The sequence below is a fragment of the Perissodus microlepis genome, chromosome 5, assembly GCF_051167445.1.
Source record: "Perissodus microlepis isolate ML-2025 ecotype Zambia chromosome 5, ASM5116744v1, whole genome shotgun sequence".
Lineage (NCBI taxonomy): Eukaryota > Metazoa > Chordata > Actinopteri > Cichliformes > Cichlidae > Perissodus > Perissodus microlepis.
The window spans coordinates 12406484-12428246 of NC_140465.1; the positions used below are offsets into that span (position 1 = coordinate 12406484).

The 21763-nt window shown below is 40.6% G+C and overlaps 2 protein-coding genes across 4 annotated transcripts in view; one reads left to right on the forward strand and one right to left on the reverse strand.

Moving 5' to 3' along the window:
• The window catches only part of tacc1 (transforming, acidic coiled-coil containing protein 1), a 31300-nt gene extending 14354 nt beyond the window's left edge, over window positions 1-16946 (reverse strand). The window contains exon 1 of the mRNA XM_084927926.1: window positions 16821-16946. The gene's annotated coding sequence lies outside the window, so the exon portion shown is untranslated. The remainder of the gene's footprint in view (window positions 1-16820) is intronic.
• On the forward strand, window positions 5933-12292 carry aggf1 (angiogenic factor with G patch and FHA domains 1). 3 transcript variants are annotated; one of them, XM_084927920.1, is made up of 16 exons: window positions 5933-6022; window positions 6108-6172; window positions 6333-6532; window positions 7562-7661; window positions 7754-7932; window positions 8036-8167; window positions 8267-8464; window positions 9167-9608; window positions 9781-9889; window positions 10141-10192; window positions 10309-10410; window positions 10503-10668; window positions 10845-10924; window positions 11029-11156; window positions 11244-11343; window positions 11446-12292. In XM_084927920.1, exons 3-16 carry the CDS (start codon window positions 6341-6343, stop codon window positions 11692-11694), a joined length of 2229 nt encoding a protein of 742 aa, XP_084784046.1. In that variant the 5' UTR covers window positions 5933-6022; window positions 6108-6172; window positions 6333-6340; the 3' UTR covers window positions 11695-12292. The 3 variants fall into 3 exon arrangements, with proteins under 3 accessions (XP_084784046.1, XP_084784047.1, XP_084784045.1); XM_084927921.1 differs by lacking the exon at window positions 9167-9608 and adding an exon at window positions 8655-8724 and having other exon boundaries at window positions 5950-6172; XM_084927919.1 differs by having other exon boundaries at window positions 5950-6172.
• Window positions 16947-21763: the final 4817 nt, after the last annotated feature.

Genomic DNA, 21763 nt, shown 5'->3' on the forward strand with positions numbered 1-21763 from the left:
ATATATATATATATATATACACGTGTGTGTGTGTGTGTGTGTGTGTGTGTGTGTGTGTTACAGAGAGAACCCAAAAGTGGCTTGCTTCTAGGACAATGATTTCAAATGTGCTTTTTTAATTACATGCAATAAAAGGGGAACTTCTTAAAAGTTGAGAAAATCTATCATCCTGCCAACTATATCAGTCCTTTATTTACTTTTACACAAGACAAACACAGCAACAGATCATCTGGAGAATAGTTTAAGTTGATCTAGGTGGTTCTAGATACAAGAGAAGTCTAGAAATATCCCCTCAGTTGTGTGAATTTATAAAAACAAAGCTTACAGAGCTCCATAGTTGCTTAATTTGCAGATGTTAAGCTACTGACAATGTCTGTAAATTAATATATCACATGAAGAGACAATCTCAAGCAAATGATGTCAGTAAAGAAGAAAAACACTCACAATACACATACAGAACAGGGGGCAGTGACAAATCCATGTATAACTGGCTAATAAGAGCCATACAGCAGTTTTTGCTGTAGATTTTCTGCACTCCTTCAACCACCTGCTGCAACAGCAAAACCTTCTTGTGTTCACCCAGACAGACAGCACAATAATACATCCTATTTCTGTAGTCTTGTTGTATTAAGGTGCCAGAAAATTCAAGGCTTGGTTCGTCTGCTGAGCTGCTAAACTCCTCCCAAGTTCCCATCGAGGAGCAAATACACAGACGTGCTTCAGTCAGGCTCAAAGTTTCCACATTTGACCAGAAAGGGTGGAGTTTTCTACCCGCTTATTTACAGTCTGATTCTGGTAAAGATTGTGCCTGGAGTGAGGACAAAAACTGTTCCTGCATACTAAAGACATCATCTCACAAGCATGAAGAACTACTTGTGCTTTTATCTTTGAGTTGGTATCTGTTTATTTTATTTTTTTGCCTGTGAAATGTTTGTTTGTGAAAGACAACATTTTTACTTTTTTTTTTTTAAAAAGTCACAGAGTAGCAGCAAAGTCCTACCTTGGGTTGGGTTTTACTAGGAGAATAGATTAGCATCTTCCCACAAGTTACACGAGTGGTAATCCTGATCACTGATCGATATTTACGTCACGTTTGCGTGATAGAAACAAAGGTGTGTTTCAGTGCAGAAGAGGAAGTCTGCATATTTAAACCTTATAAGCCTTATAAATAGCTCCTTCTATCGGTGGTGAGGGGTCTCTGAAGATGCATGCGAGACAGGGATAAGCATGTTATATAAGTAAAGGTGCCTATGACTTCCCCTACTAAAAAATATACATATAAAATGAGAACTATACGTTGAGATCTATTTTTTTTTTTTTTTTTTAAAAAGCCAGAAAATAACATTGAACTGAGTACAAACATCTTTTGTTTGCCGTTTACAAACCATCGAGGTTTGTGGACCAGTGCTTTACTTATCTAAAAACGGCATCAATAAACATCAGCATGAGGCAGCTGTGTGTGTGAATGTGTGTGTGTGTCTCCAGATAAAAGACCACCCCATACTTAACGGCTGCCACAGCTACAGACCAGAAAGCTTCAGCCAAGGAGTCTGAAGCACCACCAGAATCCAAACACAACTCAAAAGAGCTCAGATTTCAAGCCCAGCACGAGGTAGCCAACAGGCATTTTCTAGAAAACAGAAAGTCACTAGTAACAGACAGAATAACAATCTGGCCTCTCCCGCTACTGTGATGTTTATTCTAAGCTGACACATCAGCTGAAATTCTGACTTTCCTACTACAAATGCACTAACTGCACACTTATGTTTAGTCTCTGTGTCAATATGGCTGTAACCGATATTGGAAACAATGCGGAGATCAAATGTGCAAACTGTATTCAGGCTGTGTCAACAGTCATCACTTTAAATGTTCTATCACCATAAATAGAGTGGGAGACAATAGAGGAACCATGTGATTATATAACAGCCATTCCTGTGGAGCCTAAAATAAGTGCAGACACACAAAGAGATGGCTTGGTCTCAGCAAATCCCAGAAAACTAACTGAATGTTCCCGGAAATTAATTAACGTAAAAAGAATGGGACATAAAGGGCAGAGGATGAAGAGCCGAGGAGAAGGAAAACAAAGAGGAAGGAAAATAATGAGCACGCTGCCACAAGACTGCAGTAGCTATGTGTGTGTGTGTTTGAGGAACAGAAATGGGAGAGGAAGAACCTGCAAATAAATAACCCATGCTAGCACAATGGTTTCTTACTTCTGCCTTGTGAGGAAAACTAACACGTCAGGCCAGCAAATGTGTGAAGCTCCAAGTGACACAGTTGCAGTAATGTGACATGGCACTTTCAACAGCTAGCTGAAGAAAAAACTAAAAGATGTGATCACATTCTTCTAGAGATGAGTGCAAGCAAAACTACTGCAAATGTCACACCACGCCTCAGTAATCTGCTCCTCTGAGCTGGCAAGCTGCAGAATCAGTGGACTGCACAGGCATCTAGTGGTCAAAAAGCATAATAACAACCAGAAAAACTTCACAAAATTTCGTCAGGTGAAAAACTTAATAAAAACCATGCATTATCTTTTTTTTTTTTTTTTTTACCATAATTGCTATATGACAAGCACGCATAGAGTAAAGTCTCGGTTCATAGTCAACAGGCTCAGTATTGCTAAGAAGGTATTTTTGTGTGTATTACTCAGAAAACTGACTTTTCCCATCCATCCATCCATCTTCTTCCGCTTATCCAGGGGGCCAGTTCACGGGGGCAGCAGCCTAAGCAGAGAAGCCCAGACCTCCCTCTCTCCAGCCACCTCCTCCAGCTTGTCTGGGGGAGCACCAAGGCGTTCCCAGGCCAGCCGAGAGATATAATCTCTGCAGTGTGTCCTGGGTCTGCCCCGGGGCCTCCTCCCGGTGGGACATACCCGGAACACCTCACCCAGGAGGCATCCTTGTCAGATGTCCAAGCCACCTCAGCTGGCTCCTTTCGATGTGACTTTTTCCATGACGTGCTTAACTTCATGGAAGTGATTGTTAAACTGGTTCTCTGTCTTGAAAAAATATTTGTCCCCTTCCTGATTTCTTAGTTTTTGTGAAAATTACTAACCCTTACACTACCAGTCAAAGGTTAGGCCACACCTTCACATTCAATGGTTTTACTTTATTTTTACTACTTTCTAAATTGTAGATACATGCTGAAGACATCAAAGATATGAAGCAAGATATATGGAAATATGTAGCAAAGAAAGAAAATGATAAATAACTCTAAATATGTTTATATTTTTGATTCCTGAAAGTAGCCACCGTTTGCTTTGCTGACAGCACTGCAAATCCTTGGCCAATGAAACCTAAAATGCCTGAAATGATTTTCAGGGTTCATCTGTGGAATTTCTTGCCTTCTTAATGGAGTTGGGACCATCAGTTGTGTTGTGCAGAAGTCAGGTTGGTACACAGCTAACAGCCCTATTTGACAACTGTTAGAATTCATATGACATTAACCACTCAGCTAAGTAAAGAGAAACAACAGTCCATCATTACTTTAAGAGCTGAATAGTCAAAACTTTGACTATTTCCCCAAGTGCAGTTGCAAAAACCATCAAGTGCTATGATGAAACTGGCTCACATGAGGCCCGCCCCAGGAAAGGAAGCCGAAGAATCACCTCTGCTGCTGAGGATAGATTCATCCAAGTCACCAGCCTCAGAAATCGCAAGTTAACAGCACCTCAGATTAGAGCCCAGATAAATGCCACACAGAGTTCCAGTAGCAGACACACCTATACATCAGCTGTTCAGAGGAGACTTCTCGAATCAGGCCTTTATGGTCAAGAAACCACTACTAAGAAAAAGCAACAAGCAGAAGAAATTTATTTGGGCCAAGAAACACAAGGGATGGACATCAGATTAGTGGAAATCTGTGCTTTGGTCTGATGAGTTCAAATTTTGAGATCTTTGGCATCCTGCAGCGACATGCCATCCCATCTAGTTTGTGTTTAGTTGGACCATGATTTTTTTTGACCCCAAACACCCCCCCAGGCCATGTAAGGGCTGTCTGACCAAGAAGGAGAGTGATGGAGTGCTGCGCCAGATGGCCTGGCTTCCACAGTCACCTGACCTAAACCCAGTCGAGATGGTTTGGGATGAGATGGACCGCAGAGTGAAGGAAAAAGGGCCAAAATTGCTCAGCATCTCGGGGAACTCCTTCAAGACTGTTGGAAAACCATTACAGGTGACGACCACATGAAAGCTCATCGAGATAAAGCAGTAATCAAAGCAAAGGGTGGCTGTTTTGAAGAATCTAAAATATAAAACATGTTTTGAGTTATTTCACACTTTTTTGTTTTTTGTTTTGTTTTGTTTTTTCCGTTATGTTCAGGCCTACCTCACCCCATGTAAAGACATAAATGCCCCCTAAACATAATAACTGGTGTTGCCACCCTTAAGAGCAAGAACTACAATCAAGCATTTCTGATAATGAATCTTTGACGTCACAATTTTGGTCATGTCTTCTTTACAGAATTGTTTTAATTTAGCCACATTGACGGGTTTGATAATGAATGGTTTAAGGTCAAAGCATCTCAGATGGGTTTTATTCCAGACTCTGATTAGGTCGCTTAAAAATGTTCACTTTTTTTTCTTCTTCTTTTGAGGCTTTCAGAGGCGGACTTGCTGGTGTGTTTTGGGTCATTTGCTTGCCGCATAACTCAAGTGAGCTTGAGATTCAGAACTGATGGCCGGACATTCTCCTTCAGGATTTTCTAGTAAACAGCGGAATTCATGGTTCCATCAATTACTGTGAGTCGTCCAGGTCCTGAAGCAGCAAAACAGCCCCAGACCATCACACTACCACTACTACTAAAATACTGTGTTAGTTTTATGCAGATGTGACTTAGATCTTTTGTCTCATCAGTCAACAGAATATTTTCCCCAAAGTCTTGGGGATCATCAAGATGTTTTTTGGCAAATGTGAGATGAGACTTTGCGTTGTTTTGGTCAGCAGTGGTTTTCTCCTTGGAGCTCTCCGGTGGATGATATATTCACACTTTCTTATTGTTGAATATTGTTGAACTCTGACCTTAATTGAAGCAAGCGAGGACTGCAGTTTTTCAGATGTTGTTCTGGGTTCTTTTGTGATCTCCTGGATGAGCCGTTCATGTGCTCTTGGAATAATTTTGTTAAGCCGAACATTTCTGTTCCACAAATAGAGAAAATTGCTTCTTGTTTTCTCCATTTGTCCATAACGGCTCTTCCTGTGGTTAATTCAACAGGTCTGGCAGTAATTAGGTTTAGGTGTCATTAGCGAAACTGAACTTAGTGTTGAAAAAAAAGTAGTTAATCATGGTTAATTCAGGATTTAACAAGATGGGCAATTACTGTTCCACACAAGGCCAAGTAGATTTGGAGCCCCCCCCCCGCCGCCGCCGCCGAAATCAACATTTAAAAACTGCATTTTATGTAATTAGGTTATAATGTCTGATGATCTGAAACATGTGTGACAAATATACAAAAATAAAAAATACAATGAAAATCAGAAAAGGGACAATGCTTTTTCACAGCATTGCAACCTATTAAAGCCTTTTGAATGCCAGTATATTCATTCAAGAAAATCCAGATAAATGTGATAGCGTAGCATAACAAAACAAAATAACTATATCTATGGTTTTTATGATAGTTAATGCTTGCAAATTAACATTAGCAATAATTTTCTTAGCCTCCTGGTAACAGGGCCAGCATTTTGCTGGGTTTCTGTTCCCTCTTATGTAAAATTGAACTAAAACAGTAATTTAAATGAGAAGCTGACATCTACAAAGTAAGTCAAAACAAATCAAAAATGAAATGTGAACGCACAAAAAGATAGGAAAGACAAGAAAAGACGAACAGTTAGATTAATTGTTAATTTTAGTGGTTTGTGTAACTATGAACGCGGCCCACCGTTAGGTGGCGGTAAAGTTCCTCATAACAGGGAAAGAAGTCCGCCACACCTAAAGAAGACGTACTTCCGTCGTGACGCAATCGTTAGTAGTAAATGGCGGTCACCAACAGGCCGGACTATAAACATTTCCACGGTTCCAACTGTAACTGTCTAATTATCATCAAAACATGTACTCGGCTGTATCGCACATGCAGGATAGTTATAAGATGTTTATTTTCAACTTTCAGGTCGGCTCATGCTCCGTGCTGAGAGGAAGTTTACAACTAAAAGGACCAAGAAAACGAAAAAAGCGGTAAGAAGAAACAGAGGTATTAATATCTGTGCTCAGTTAGCTTATACACGCGTGCAGTTACATGACTTGATAAACACCCCGTGTGTTACATATGCGGACAGGTCTACAGGTTTTTTCATATACCCGCTGCTGCCTGCTAAGCGCTATCGTTTTGTTTTAGGTTAACAAATGGAGAACGACGACAGTCACGAAGAAAAAGACACGGAGCCTGAAGTGGCCGAACTCCGGCTGAAAGTCGAATCTTTGAAACAGGAGCTCAAAGAGTGCCGAGCCGAGCTGGCCAAGTTACAGAAGCAGCTGAGCCACTCCGAAAGACTGCAGCGGAGCACGGAGGGCTATAACGAAGACCTGAGGAAGCAGGTCAGTTCAAATGAAAAGAAGCCAAACATATCATAGAGATGAGAGACATATCCTCCAAATTATATCACGATGCAACAAAAGATTTTGCGATAAAGAAATTCTCACAATATGGAGAAAGATTTTATTTTCCAATGAGCTACTGTCATTGATTACCGACTTCCTAATTTAAAGCAGCAGCACTGTTACAGTGAGATAGTAGCACAGCATTAATCAAACGTGGGCACAACATTAGCCTAAGTGGTGTTTTCATCTGGAAATTTTTAGTTGTAGTATAAAGTAACTGCTTCGTGCTTTACTTTAAAGGTAATTAGAATCACTTCACTGTCTAACTCTTTAGGAGCTGCACAATATTATCACAGAACAAACATTGAATAATCTCTACCTGGTTTGTGTATTTAAACCATCTGCTTAAAGTCTATATTTTCCACCAAATAACTTCATCGTTTTTTTCCATTTGTGTTTGATCTTCCTGTTACATGGAGTGTAACTAGTGAGTGCTCTGAATGATGCTCGATGGAGTCAAATGTTTACTTTTATGTTGCACATCATAAGTTGCCAGTATCTCCTCTTTCTCAGCCTGATTGTACTTTGCGGTGTGTTTTTGTGGTGGTCAAACAAATTTGTCACTTTGCTTTGTTGGAGGTACTAAATGGTAACTGGAGGCTAGCACTCGGATATAACCAGGCTTGTCTTATTGTTGCGTACCAGGGAACGTAAACGAGTTGAATTACTATAGCAATGATAATGAGATATGACATTTTTAATATGATGCAAAAATCTACACCGGCATTAATGCAGATAATCTAGACAGTCTAGATCTAAATGATGTCATATAGTAGTTTTGTTTGTTCTGAGGTGTATTTTGAGCCAGTTTAATGTTTAAAGTGGCAAAAGGGCCAAGGTTTATTTATTTTTTTAACCTAAGTTGTGCTCTATTTTTCTGCATTATGGTTTAAACCAAGAAAGGAAATCAATTTGAATTTTTGAATGTTTGCGCACTGAATTTTATCTCAATGTGTGTTGGTTCAGGTCGACCAGCTGAGTGCAGAGATTCATGAACGGAAGAAAAAAGATAAAGACAAAGTCGACTGTGAAACTCAAACAGAAGAATATGTATGGACAGAAACCGGTGTGTTACTTTCACATGCGCATGAATGAAATTTGCTCATTGTGTCATTAAGTTTAAAAACAGCCTAAAACTGTTTTAATATTCCTTTTCAGATTATTATAATTACTACTATGGAGACTACGGTCTGAACTCGGAGGGAGCAGACACTCAGGAAAGCCTGAACACGGCGTCAGCTGATTATGAGGCAGCAGAGAGCTCAACAACAAATGAAGCAACAGCTGCAGATGTGTCAGTTCAGCCAGACCAGACCAGTTTGGCGGTCACAACAGAGGTATCCATGTGTGTCATTTTTATTTTTATGTTAGCATTCCTATACTTATAAAAAGAGTCATATTAAATTTATAGTCACCATTATAAAACTATTTGTGTTTCAGGGGAGCGATGGAGGATCTATAGCAGATATGTTGAGGGCCACTGCTGAGGAAGCTATGACACAGACTGGGTTTGTGTTTGATGAGACTTCTGGGATGTATTATGACCACAGCACGGGCTTCTACTACGACTCGGTGTGTGAGCTGTAAAGTTTGGCAGTTTATAGTAGAAATTATTTTAGAGGAAGTTTAGTTTGGCACACATTTCTGATATTTTTCACCCCTCTCCATCAGGCCAGTCAGTTGTACTATGATGCCAACTCTGGCATTTACTACTACTACGATGCAGAGAGTGGACGATACCAGTTTCATTCCAGGATTGAGGTTCCTGCTGTGCAGAGTAGTGCAGAGCCGTATCAAGAAAAAACGAACGCTGATAAGAAAGGCAGAAAATTCAAGAAAGGAGTCAAGAAAACATCACAGGATGATAGGGTATGTAATAGTGCAATATTTTATTTATGCATTCCTTAAAAATGTTACATTTTGTTGCTGACAGCTGGCTTTTGACCTTTCAGTTCCCTCTTTAAAATCCAATTTGTTTTGTTGGTCTCAGTCTTCAAATAGATATTTTTTTTCTTTCTATATGAAGCTAGTTGACTTAAAGACTATTCCTCTGACCTAGGTGCAAGAGGTGACTAACTCTTTGGCTAAAATGAAGATTTCCTCTTACTGGAAAACTCCTTCCTACAGAGGTATACCTTTTTAATATTAATGTGCAAAAGATTTAAAAGTATGTGTTTGCTTTTTGTTCTTTAAAAAACTGAAAATTAGCTTCTTATTGTACACAGCACCTTAACAATCTTTAAAGGTGACACAGTGAGTCAAACACTGACCCTGGTCTCTGTGTTGCCTGCATTCAATCCTGTTGTGTGAGATACGGCTAATAAAGAGTTAGTGAAGTGAAAAAGTAAACCCATGAACCTCAAAGGACGCAAATAATAGGTTGTTGAAGCTCAGCTCAACACTTAGAATTTGCTGTCTGGCCTGATTTAACCTGGTAAAGGTCTTTAGTGTATTCTCTTTGAAGACTGAGACCGTCTATAAGCTTTCTGTGCCAAAAGATTGGGGGTCCACAGAACAAAGTCCAGCTTTCACAGCAGATGGTAGTTTCACTGCTCACTGTCTTAATGACAGGAAGTGAAAAGTGACGATGTAAAGCTGGAAGAAGACGAGGCCGACTGGGTTGAAAGGCAAACGACTAAGAAGAAGACAGAATCACGGAAAGCGAATCGAAGGTCTCGCAGTCCAGATGTGGCTCCACGGAGAAAAGACTCGTCCAAACGCAAGGAAGACGGCGACAAATATCCATCAAAGAGAAAAAAGCAGAAAAACGGCTCGCACCATGACGATAAGGGAGACTCGAGGAAGAAAAGGAAGAAATCTAAGTCGGAAAAACATAAAAAGAAAAAGAAGGCCACTCGGAGTGATGGATCTGAGGGGAACAGTGAACCAGAAGAGGGTGAGATCACAGAGTCGGAGAGGGAAGAATGGGAGTCTACCCCCTCGTTCTCGTCGCCCTCGAGCGCAGCCTCAATGGAAAGTCCTGAATCAGAAATGGACACACAGAGTCAAGAAGGTGAGAAGTAAGAGTAGTCTGAATTAACTCACATGGCGTGCACACAGTTTGTTTTATCTGGGGCAAGTTTGTTTGATGGACCCGTCACTTTTTGGTAATGCTTGTAGCTGTCTGAGACTTGTCATATTTTTGTGAATATGAGTATGTGGTGCTTTATTTTTTTTCCTTGTAGTCAAGGACATCTGGCCTCCCTGTGTAAGAGTGACTGTGGTCAGGTCTCCTGTGCTGCAGGTGGGCACTCTGTTCATCATCACAGCCGACTCTCCAGCCACCATTGGCAGGTCTGTGGGGTTGTTTTCTGTTGCTGTTTGGTGATTGCATGGCAGCAGAAGTGTATTTTGTTCACACATTCCAACAGTGGGAAATTTTAGCACTTTAGTTGCAGTTTGAATTAAATCACTCACAAGATTTCAGAGCCGTTGTTAAAACACACCTCTCTGTGAGACTATGAGTAGTCAGTAAAAAGAGGTTAAATTGATCTCTGTCATATAATAGCCAAGTGAAGACAACATGCTGTCTTTTGTGTTTTCAGAGAGAAAGATATGAACCACGCAATCCGAATACCGGAAATGGGAGTCAGCAAGGTACCTCTCCTTTCCGCTTTCCTGCAGGGATTGAAGTTACTCTGTTATGAATGATTGTTTTTTGTTAACACAGGCTTATGTGATCTTTCTAAATGCCAGTATGTTTGTGGTTCCAGTTCCATGCAGAGGTGTATTTTGACCAGGAGCAGCAGAGCTACATGCTGGTGGACCAGGGAAGCCAGAATGGAACGGTGATCAATGGCAACCGCATCTTACAGGTGAGCATTTTGTTTACGTTTGAGTTGAAAAGAAAAAAGCAAAAAAAACCTGAACTTAGCCGATACCACGTCAATGATACTTTCATCTGCAGCCCAAAACCAAGTCTGAGCCACATGCACTGATGCACGGCGATGAAGTGAAGATGGGAGAGACTGTGTTGTCCTTCCATATCCATTCAGGGAACGATACCTGTGATGGCTGTGAGCCCGGTCAGGTGATGGCTCACCTCAGCAAGCACAAGAGAGAAGACAACACTGGTGAGCTACTTAAAGTGAAACACATCCACAGAGAGGGGAATACCTTTTTTTTTTTTTTTTTTTTTTTTTTTTGCATAGATTCATGAAACAACAGTGAGCCTGCTCTTGTTGTAAAAGCTGTGCTCTTTCCTAGTGTGAGATTACACTCCTGAGTTTGCCGCTGTTGTTTTCTAAAGGTCCTGCTCTCACCAAAGAGGATAAAGAATCACTGCGACAGAAAGAGCTGAAGCAGATGAAGGCCAAATATGGCCTGCAAGTGAGTGCAAACCTTGGTGCAGTCATAAGTTTTAACCCTCTTGTCTTTTCTTTTCCTTTTTTATAATAATGGAGGCACTCATTTCTCTGCTTTTCTGCAAACAGAGCGGTGACTTTGAGGAGACGAAAGCCTTGAAGAACCCCAAATATAAGGATCGAGCAGAATCTCGAAGGCAAACAGTGGGCAGTGAGGGTGCTTTCCAACGCGATGATGCACCGGCTTCTGTTCATGAGTAAGTGTTAGCAAATGGCTGTAGTTCCACCTGATGGGAAATGCTAGATTCAAGTGTTGATCATTCACTGTGTCTGTTTTCCAAAAGGGAGATCAGTGAAGTGAATAAAGGACGGAAGATGCTGGAAAAGATGGGCTGGAAGAAAGGAGAGGGACTGGGTAAAATGGGAACCGGAATGAAAGACCCGGTAAGACGATCCGCTGATTCTGCTGGTGGAAGTTCTCCTTTGTTTCAGTGCAAAACAGCAATGTAATTCAATTGTCTTCCTTTTCCGTTCTTGTCTTCACAGATTCAACTGAAAATCCGAAAGTCCCAGTCGGGTTTGGGAGCAGCTGCCGCCATGTCTCTGGACGACGCGTCTTTGACTAAATCAAAGTCCCAAAAGAACTGGGAGAAGGCGCGAGAGAGGTTCGCTGATACCTGCCAGCCTGACTTGCTCGTGCCCAAAACCCAGAAGAACACTTCACCCAAAGCCTGGGTCAGATCAGAAGAGACGGAGACCACACAGACCAGCTTTGAAACAGAAGGCCAAAGTTAGGAGTCAGAAGAGAATTTCCAGACTTTCCACAGATTTAAAAACTGGGCGTTTACGCATATTGACACCAAGAGGAAATGTGTCGTTTTTATTTATTTCCTCAGCTGTCAAGAGTCATGCAACCAATTGAGACTGAATTGAGTTTTACCTCTATTCTTAAGAGAACAGGATATGCCCTCATTATTTTACTGCCACCGTAAAAACAAACAAATAAACATTATTGACCTGTCTTTTAGTGCTGTGCAGTTATATCCTCACTTACAGTGGTTAGGTAACTCTTATTTAATGTAATCCACAATAAGAGTTGCTGAAGGATTGACCTGGAGTGTCGCCTACACACACACACACACACACAGAGGGCAGAGGTGCCACTGTTCCTGCTAGTACAAACAAGGATGTGAATAACCTCAAGCAAACATTGACACAGTGAAGCAATATTTCTCGCATTGAGATCTTTTTTTCTTTCCTTTTTTATGATGACGACTGAGGATCTGTTCAGACAAATCAAAGCTCATCATGTCAAGTCACAACTTCTCTGTGTTTCTGTCCCCAACCCCCCCAAGCCTTTAAAAAAGAAAAACAATATTCTGAACAAGCTAAACTTATCTGTGCTGTTTGATTTACTTTGACATATTGTGGCATTGCGTCTTTTATTGTCACTTCTATGTTTGCTAAAAGCAGAGGGACAACCACATCCACATACTTGGAACTACAGTGAGCAAACATTTAACAGTCCCATCTCTATGCAACCTTATCTACGGGTTCATTTTTAGGGTGTGTGAATATTTGCATGTGTGCGCAAGTCAGTCTCACACCGAGCGCAAAGAGAAGGGAAATCTAGCACAAGGTCTGTATTTTAGTTTGTATAGTACAGCCCATGAAAAGCCATTAGAACGTTTAAAGTGTCTTTGCTGATGCTGTTATAACTGCATGAGTTAGTCATGTAGCAGAGGTGGAAATCCTCATTCTGTATCAGCTCAAAGTGCCGTAAAATTATCAAACAGCTGAGAGGCTGGACTCACGTGACAGTGTTGGTGTAACTCCTTGAGCTGGATCTCCTGCTGTTCTTCCTCTGACTTTGAGTGCCACCCATTTTGAGCTTTCCACTCTTCAACAGATGAACAGACACCTTCCACTACTGTATTTATTTTCCTCAGCTAGCAGTCATCGTCCTCATCGGTGCACTGCTGTCAGATTTCTTTCTTGACAGGTAGGTCCTCCCTCCTCTGCTCAGCTACTTTCGCAAGTCTCCTCCTTCAGTTTAACTGCGCTCACCGAGAGTAAACGTTCAATTTGTAAAACTACTGTAATAAAATTGGGAGGGATCTGCTTGTGTCTTGTGTTGCTCAGTTGTTTTGTGTATAAAGTCTAAGGCATAAAAAGATATTGTTAGTCATGAGATAAAGTGGGATGTGGCTCAGGGCTTTTGAGAGATCTGGCTTGACCAGTTCCCGATGCTGAAAGAGTATTCAGAAGAACACAGAGCCACTGTTCTTTGAAGTGCAGGCTTTTCTATTTCTATTTTCTTTTCGCAAGTTTTTATGCAGTTTGTGTGAAACGACTCTTCGTACAATCGGAAACAAACAGCTGCTTTGATTGGTGCTGTGAAAATGTCTTGGGTGTTTTGATGAAGTGCATTTTCCCATCTCTACAACACAATCAGTGCCAGTGAAAATCATTCTGAAGAGTAAAAAATCCATAATGCTCAATGTCAAATGACTATCAGAAACTATGCACTGTGTGAGTCCCATTAATGCTGCTAAAATGGCCCTGACCCGTAATGTAGTCTGGCATCAAAACATTCAGCGTGGATCCTTTGAGTGCTGCAGGCTACTGTGTGAGGCATATTTTACTTGACTGGATGTGTTAATAAATTAATATATGTCAATATGAACACCAGCACCCAAGGTTACCTATCTGGGGATTGCATTGCGAGGAAATGATCAATTTTTAAATTTACCTCAACTGTCTGTCGTTTATTAGTTGTGGCTGATTTGCGATTAATCCTGACGCAATAGCTCTTTATTGGACCGCACCATCACAAGCAAGTGGAAACAAGTCTCCTCAAGTCCCTGGAGCTGGAAAAGTATCTTAGTTATGTGACAGTAATCTGCAAACACGGAGTTAGTATTTAGAGGGTGGAAAGTTTCATCAAGGAAAATGTGGTGTGGCCCAAGGAAGATACCTTAAATATTGTGATCCTAGCTAGCTGGTTAAACAAGCCATAAATGGGGAAACCACAGCCGTAGTTTTGAAACAACTGGAACATTATTAAACTGATATCTGCCTCGCACAAAGATGCCTTGTTTTGCGCCCGATCATGCTTTGAGCTGTAAATTCTGTCAAGAGCCAAGGAGCATGAAAAGGTCAGCTCCTTTTCATACCACACATTGCATCACATGGAATATACTGGGCGACACAGACTTGCAAAAAACAGACATTCATTCAACTAGTATCTGATAATAAACAAAAGGACTCCCATATGCCTGACAGAGGGCACTATGAAGGGTGTGTCAGGTATTTGGGTGTATCTTACCTCCAATCTTGATCGTTTAGATGAGTATTTCCTGCAGTAATTTTCTATTTGATGTAGTATATGGATATTTAAAATGAAGAAAGCAAAATATATTTTGTTAAATAATTTTTAAGTGTAAACAAGAATAGAAGACTATAAAAGCTGGGTTTGAAATAACCCAGTAAGTTTCTAATTATAGGAAACTATCTATGCTATTTAACTAGGATTAACAAAATTGGATGAAATGAAATGGTATAAATTACATTTAGTACACGAAACAGTTATTTTAATGGAAGGTAATTATTAAACTATAAATCCAATCCAATATTTGAATAAACTCAGCTGTGAAATTTACTTAATAATGCCTCAATAACATTTAATTTTCATAGATGAGCAAAATTAAGATGAACATGTGGCCTGATATCTCTAAGTTGTTGAGAAAACTCGGTGGACTGTTCAGGGTTAACAAAAAAGAGAGAGGGAGAAAAGCCTTATAATCTGCAGAATTATAATCTCTCACACCCAAGTGAAAAAAAATGCCGCAGACATAAAATTATAATCATCTGTCTTTGAGTGAAGCCTGACCTCATGTGACAGACTGGTATGAAACCAGAATCTGTGTAGTTTAATGTTTGTTGGAATGACCACAGGCTTTAATGAGAGAAAAACTCCTCCCTCCATCATCAGTCGCAGGACGTAAATCATTTCTGTGGGTTTCCATAATAGTTAAGGACCGTAATGCAAGCACGGGTGACAGCAACATGAATTACGGTAAATATATGTCAGGAATACAGTTCAGTGAGTAAAGTGTCACCAGGGTTTCATTATTTAGAAAATAAGTTGAAGTCTGTGTGGTGTATTACATAGCAGGGAGCAGTAAGAAAACACAGTTAAAATTGGATTCGGAGTAATTCTAGCGGCTGTGTGCCAAAGTAAAGCCGCTGTACTGTATGTAATATACAACAGAAGCAGCAGTGAGCAGAGGGAGCAGGGTCACAGCCACAAAATGAAGCCTTTACATACAGCAGGGAGTCCTCTTGTCATTATAGTATGTCTGTGTGTGTTTCTACAATGATGAAAATGTATGATTTTTTGCTATTTTATTGCTACAGCTTACTTTCTTTTTCCCTTTGGCCACACCATGACCGTCTGCCCCAATCTAACACTGTGTTATCTCAGTCTCCGTCTGTGCATGTGAGCCTATTGAGAGGCATGAGACCAGAAGTGACACGTCGGAGGAACAGTACTGCAGTGACTCAACAACCCCCACTTCTGCTTCCGCCTCTGTCGGCCCTCTCGGCCCTCTCGGCCATATCCGTTTACATAAAATCTCAGTTTCTGGGCCTCTCGACATCAGAGCAAAGCTGAAGACGCAATATTACTATTTTTAAACCTGACTGTGACTCAAAAAGAAATTCCACTTGATATATGTAAACATAAAAAATCACATGAGGAGAGCAGAGGTGGGGATGTGGGGGGTTAAATATCCACAGGTCATCCATCTTGATCTTTTCAGCCAAGAGGAAATAAACCTCATTCCAGCCACATTCCAGCAGCTGGAGCCAGCTCTTACTGTTTTACTCCTTTTTATATCTGCACTCTTTGAAACTCAAGCATCTTAACAGAATAGGAACTTGTGTAGAACTAAAGCATACAGCCTCTAACTGTGTATTTGAATAAGAGCTGTCTGTGTATGTGACGCCATCCAGCTCAGTTTAAATATCCAGGTTAAAACCTCTGTGCTCCACACTGAAAGGAAATTCCAACAGCACTGCAGCTTTCTCATGGCAAGTGACTCACTCAAAGCCACTGATGAATGTCTTCCACCCGTGGCCTTTCCTGCTCGGAAAACGCCCCTCTGGGTGTGTCTCCCTGTGACCTCATCTTCCCAGAAAATTCTCCAGAAACTTCAGCAGCACATGATGTAGCCCCTGTGCAAGACACCGGCAATAACAAACCAGTCTGTCTCTAAAAGAGTCTCACTTGGCTTATCACGTCATCTCTTACGGTGGTGTGTCTGTGCCTTAGTCTGCTCAGTCAATCAGAGCATCACTGTCTGTGCGTAAATGTGTGAGTGTGTGAAGGCAAGCGTCCTGTTTACTGCTGGCTGTGACAGTTTGAACAAACAAAACAGTCAATATTAACCTAATTGTCCTTGCCAACATTGTTTGCCTTTAAATCTTTGTGCCTAATTCCTCCTCTAAGGCGACTAAATGTCATGTGTGCAAGCTTTCACCAACCTGCCAGTTACAGCCTTCACAGGAGAACCACTAATGAGCAGAGCTACTTTACAAACTACCACAAACTACAAAACTGCTGGGTCAACAAGAGAGGGGAATTATAGATTTGTGAAAAGAGGCTTTGTATTCATGCAAAAAAAAAGAAAAGAAAAAGACAATAGTGCTCACATGGCAGCAGAACGAAACAGACACGACACATTCAAAGAGTCATCTGACACACTGTCCAAAAAGTAGCTGATCAGAACCAGAAAACACACTGTTAACAAAAGCAAGCATGTAAACTACACACACCACTTACTTACATGAATAACGGTGCACCTGACTGGCAGGAGAAAAAAATAACTGTTCAAAAGCTCTCAGTTTTTAAATAATACCTCAAATCTCTGTTGACTGACAAGCTGTGGCAGATCTGCTGCGAGGTTTAAGTCCTTCACCGAGCCGTGGATGTAGAAATCCCTGGTCAAAGATTAAAGTCCTGTGTTCAGGACAGCTGCTGGAGTTGCCGCTCTCAGAGTGGAAATTCTTGTTCGCTCTGCGTGGTGGTGATCAGTCCATGTGGCTGGATGGGAAATGGGAAATAAACTTTCTGGGCAAGGAGCCAAGAGCAGGGTTTTAAAGACACAGCCGTAGCAGTGCTATATGAGGCTGAGTCACACTTTACACTACACTACAGCCGAGCGGAAACACTGCTTTTAAACCACTCCTTGATAACTTTAGATCATTTTAAAAGTTCATATTCCTAGTGAGATTATGATAACACTTAACTGATCTCTTTATGATTAAAGTACAGACCCAAAATATATAATACAGTTGCTTCTTATTTCTTGTAAATTTAGACTACAATAAGTAGTTTCTTATATAATCTGGTGCTTAGAACTAAGTTTTTGTTATTTTTGGAAAAAGTAGAAACTCGTTTGCTAGTCCGTTATTGTTTTTTTTTTTTTTTTTTTTTTTTATCTCACTCAGAAAATCACATAAAGATAAAAAAGTGTGAATAAAAAAGAAAACTTGTTTATTTATTGACCTAATTTCATTGATTTCTTTAGCGCAGTGATTGCTTAAGAAATCAGTGAGCTGGTGTCTCCCTCTAGTGTTCATTCGCGAGAAGGCATCTGCAACAAAGTGGAGCTGTCAGCAAAAACTACAGCAGACCCTTTACAGTTGTAAATCAGTAAATAAACGCTTGCCTCATTTATATATGATGGAGTTTATTATGTCATTTCATTATGTGCTACTTTGCGTTTCTGCCAGTCAGAGCTTTTAAAGGAAATCAGCATCCATACAAGCCTGCTGTTTTCAACTGTGCTGGTAATCTCTGCGGAGAACCTTCCTGGAAAGGCAAAAACGACTTCTCTGCTGAGGCATTAAAAACTTGAACAACACAGCTGCACTGCACTGTGCACTTGCATGCCTAGGGCTTAATAAACAAAAAACAAAATCTTAAAAAACTCGAAATGTTTTGATGTTTTCAAAATTGATTTCTTCAGTCTCAGCTGACTGCGGGTTTTCCCAACTTTATAAACAGTACATTTGCATAATGACTGAAACTAGCACCACTGTTGAACAATGGCCTGTAAGGTCAGTTTCTGGATCATTAATATGCAAATTGTGATGAACATTGATCAGTGAGTATTGATCAATGACCAATAATAGGTGAATTATTTAAATGTATAGCATACAACCCATAGCAAACCCATGTTACTGCCTGTAGTACTGACCCTTGTATGTGAATTATATGAAATGAAGACACAGTTCCAACATCAAACACACTTGGTTGGTTCTGAGAGTTGTCCTGTTGCTGAGGTTGGGGTCATCCTGTAATCTCTCATGAACTACCTCCACTGAAACACAAGTGAAGAGAGATGTAACATCGTACGAGACCATTATTTCATCTGCCTCCATAATGACAGCTTTCACCTTATCAACAAAATCCAAGGTGTTCTGGATGTGGTGTTTAGAGCTGCCTACCAGCCAGTTGAGGTTGAAGACAGAAACTTTTAGATGTTATAGGTGACTGAATTGATCATACAGACAATTGGTCTTAAAGATACACCCTGTTTATATATCTGCGGTGAACCATATACACTTGGTGTAGCTTCCCCTGGGTATATCCTGTGGTATGAGGTCTGGTAAATGCATTGTCTTTGATCTTGTTTCAGGGGCTCGCAAGTATTTTTGTCACTGAGCAGTGAAACATGCAGTGAAACGCTCCTTGAAGGCTCGATGATCCCCAAGGACAACATTAAGTCAACTTACTTCTTTAGAGATGCCAAAAGACATTCAGGAATCCTGTAACTCAGACGCCTTCCCATGGCTCCCTCTTTAATGACAGAGTTGTCATTCAGCAATACCTGTTCTGCCAGGATTCACTTGATATACTTCAGAGTTCCACTCACCCTTCGCCTGAAGCTGTTTATCCTCTGGCAGATGGCTAAGGTCACAGTCTGCCACAGCAGCAGAATGTAAGTATTGCTCCCCTTCCTCTGCACCTCTTCCTTCAAAAGGTTTATATGCAGAACCCTGCTGGAGCTGGAGTGTAGACATCCAGTAAGTAGTGGAACCCAATTTCTTCTGAACCTTAAAGGGTCCTTGCCACTTAGGAAGTAGCTTATTGTTGTCAGTAAGGAGGCACACCAACACTTTTTGTCCAGGACTAAGGGGCTGATCAGTCATACCAGAACTTATGCTTCTGCAGGATTTTGGTCGTGTTCGACTGGACACTCATTTTCTGAAGTCACTCCCTCATCTGCACAACATAGTAAACAATGTTAACAGATTCCAACTTTGCCTCGTCTTCCTCCCAAATGTTTCTCAACAAGGTTAGAGGTCCTGAAACTCATAACCATACAAGAGTTCAAACAGAGAGAAACCAGTGGAGGCTTGTGGTACTTCCTGTAGGCAAAGAGAAGATAAGGAAGCCCTTCCATTCTCATCTACCACCTTTCGAAGCATCTGCTTTAGAGTCTGATTAAACTGCTCCATTAGTCCATCAGTCAGAGGGATTTATGAAGTGGTCCTCAGGCTTTTAATACCCAGCAGCTTGTACACCTGACATAAAGTTAGTCGGCAGCCGACATGTATTCACACTGTGCAAATGAAAGTGCCAGCAGGAGCACTGGAGGGGCAACAAGACAACCCCCAAAAATTAAAAGTGTTGCAGGTGGTGACCACAGACCACTGCTCTCTGTTTATCCCTCCTGACTGAATTTTCTCTTGTATCGCTTTTTGTTAGTATTCTTGTCACTATTGGTAGCATCAGATGGCACCTGCAGCCCATTCAGGTTGCACCGGAAGTCCAGCTTCTCCAGGATAGGACACACTATCCTGCCATACCAAACTGTCAGAGTCCATAAGGTTTCCTTGAGGGCCTGACGTGGATCTCTGCTCACAGACCAGCAATATGCAGCTTTAGTGGGATTCACCAGAATCCTCTTTACAAATGAGAGCATGTTCACAAAAAGCACATGTAATTTGACAGTGGGTCATGGATGCTTCAGAGAGTCATATCCATGGAGAGTCACACAGACCTTTGTATATTTCAGTCCTCACAACTGTTATGCAGGGGGGTGTGGAATAAGGAAAATATTTTACTGCTACTCATACTCATCATATTACCATTGCATTAATTAACTTTGCATTAAGTCATTACCATTGCATTAATCAAATTAATCATCATTTCATTAAAACATTTAGTGAAACTGTTGGCATTACATTAACATTTTTATTACAAGTGCAGCTATGACCATTTTATACACATTGCATTTTGTGCTTATTAAAGAGTTGGAGCTCAGTCAATTAATTGGAGGTTGTAAGCCTCGTTCGGCGCGATATCCGGACGATCTATTGTGCAAGTGACTTGGAGCTATAGAAGGTTAAAACTGCATACACGCCTACAAAACACATATAATACATATAATCTAGAAACAGGCCTGAGTGAAGGCCTGAATGTATTCAGCTTCTTGTTGCATTTGAGTTTGCTTAGTAACAGGTGACAGAAGATGGGCCAAAGAGGAGAACAAGTCCCTGGGGATCTTCAGGGCCTGAATTCATCGCCATATTTGGATGAAGATGCTAGAGAGGGGAACTTCGGTGTCTGCGTTTATCTCTTAAAATGATCATTGTCTGTAAAAGATGCAAATGATGTTCTTAAGGTACAAATTATGTTCTTGTAAAACGCGAGAAGGGGCGTTAACCAACCCTGACACACTCAAAAAAATGAAATTGGGTGGTTGTTACATGCACAAGATCCAGACTTGTAATTTGAACTAAATAATTCCATGTTTCTATGGGGAACGTAATTAAATCATTTAGTATCTGCATGAAATTCAGCAACTTAATTTGTTCTTGTTGAGATGACATCATACAATCTAGTAAGAGTGGTTAGTTGCCTGGATCCAGCCACTCTTACTGGATTGTATGATGTCATCTCAACAAGACCAAATTAAGTTGCTGAATTTCATGCAGATACTAAATGATTTAATTACGTTCCCCATAGAAACATGGAATTATTTAGTTCAAATTACAAGTCTGGATCTTGTGCATGTAACAACCACCCAATTTCATTTTTTTGAGTCGACTCACTAAATTCACAAGATCACATCCATGTCAATCCACAGGAAAATCACTGGGGTTACAAGAGGCAGACAACCACACCACGTGTATGCTGTTGCTATTTCTTATGGTTTAACTTGTCAAGGACAACAACATAAAGCATCATCAAGCATAGCTTTCCTACTTTTGTTAAGTCTGTATTGACAGATTAATGCCATGGTGGTTCGTGCTGTTGCCTCAGAGCAAGAAGATCCTGGGTTCAAATCCACAATGTGGCGAAGTTTGCAGTGGGTTCTCTCTGTGTACTCTAGTTTCCCCCACAGTTAAAAGTCATGCAGTTGTAAGGGTAACTGGTTATTCTAAATTACCCAGATGTGTTGAAGTGCAAATGGTTGTTTGTCTCTGTATGATAGACTAGCGACCTGTCCAGTGTGTACCCTGCCCCTGTTACTCTATCACTTCTGCAGCCCAGATAAAGATAAGAAGATGGGTGGATTGGAAGTTGCTGTAAATCCGTTGAATTGTTTTTGTTGAACATTATGTAATATGAATACAACATGTACTACAGACATAAGTTAGATTTCATTCATTCAACAAGATTATCATTGGTGTAACAAACAAATATTTTACTAGTTCACGTAACAAGACTGACTTTTGATGTGCCAAAGTGTTTAAACAATATAAGATGAATTTAAATAAATCTAATTAGACTAACGTGGTACAAACATGTTGATTGAACAAAAGTCAAATTAATTGAATGTTAATG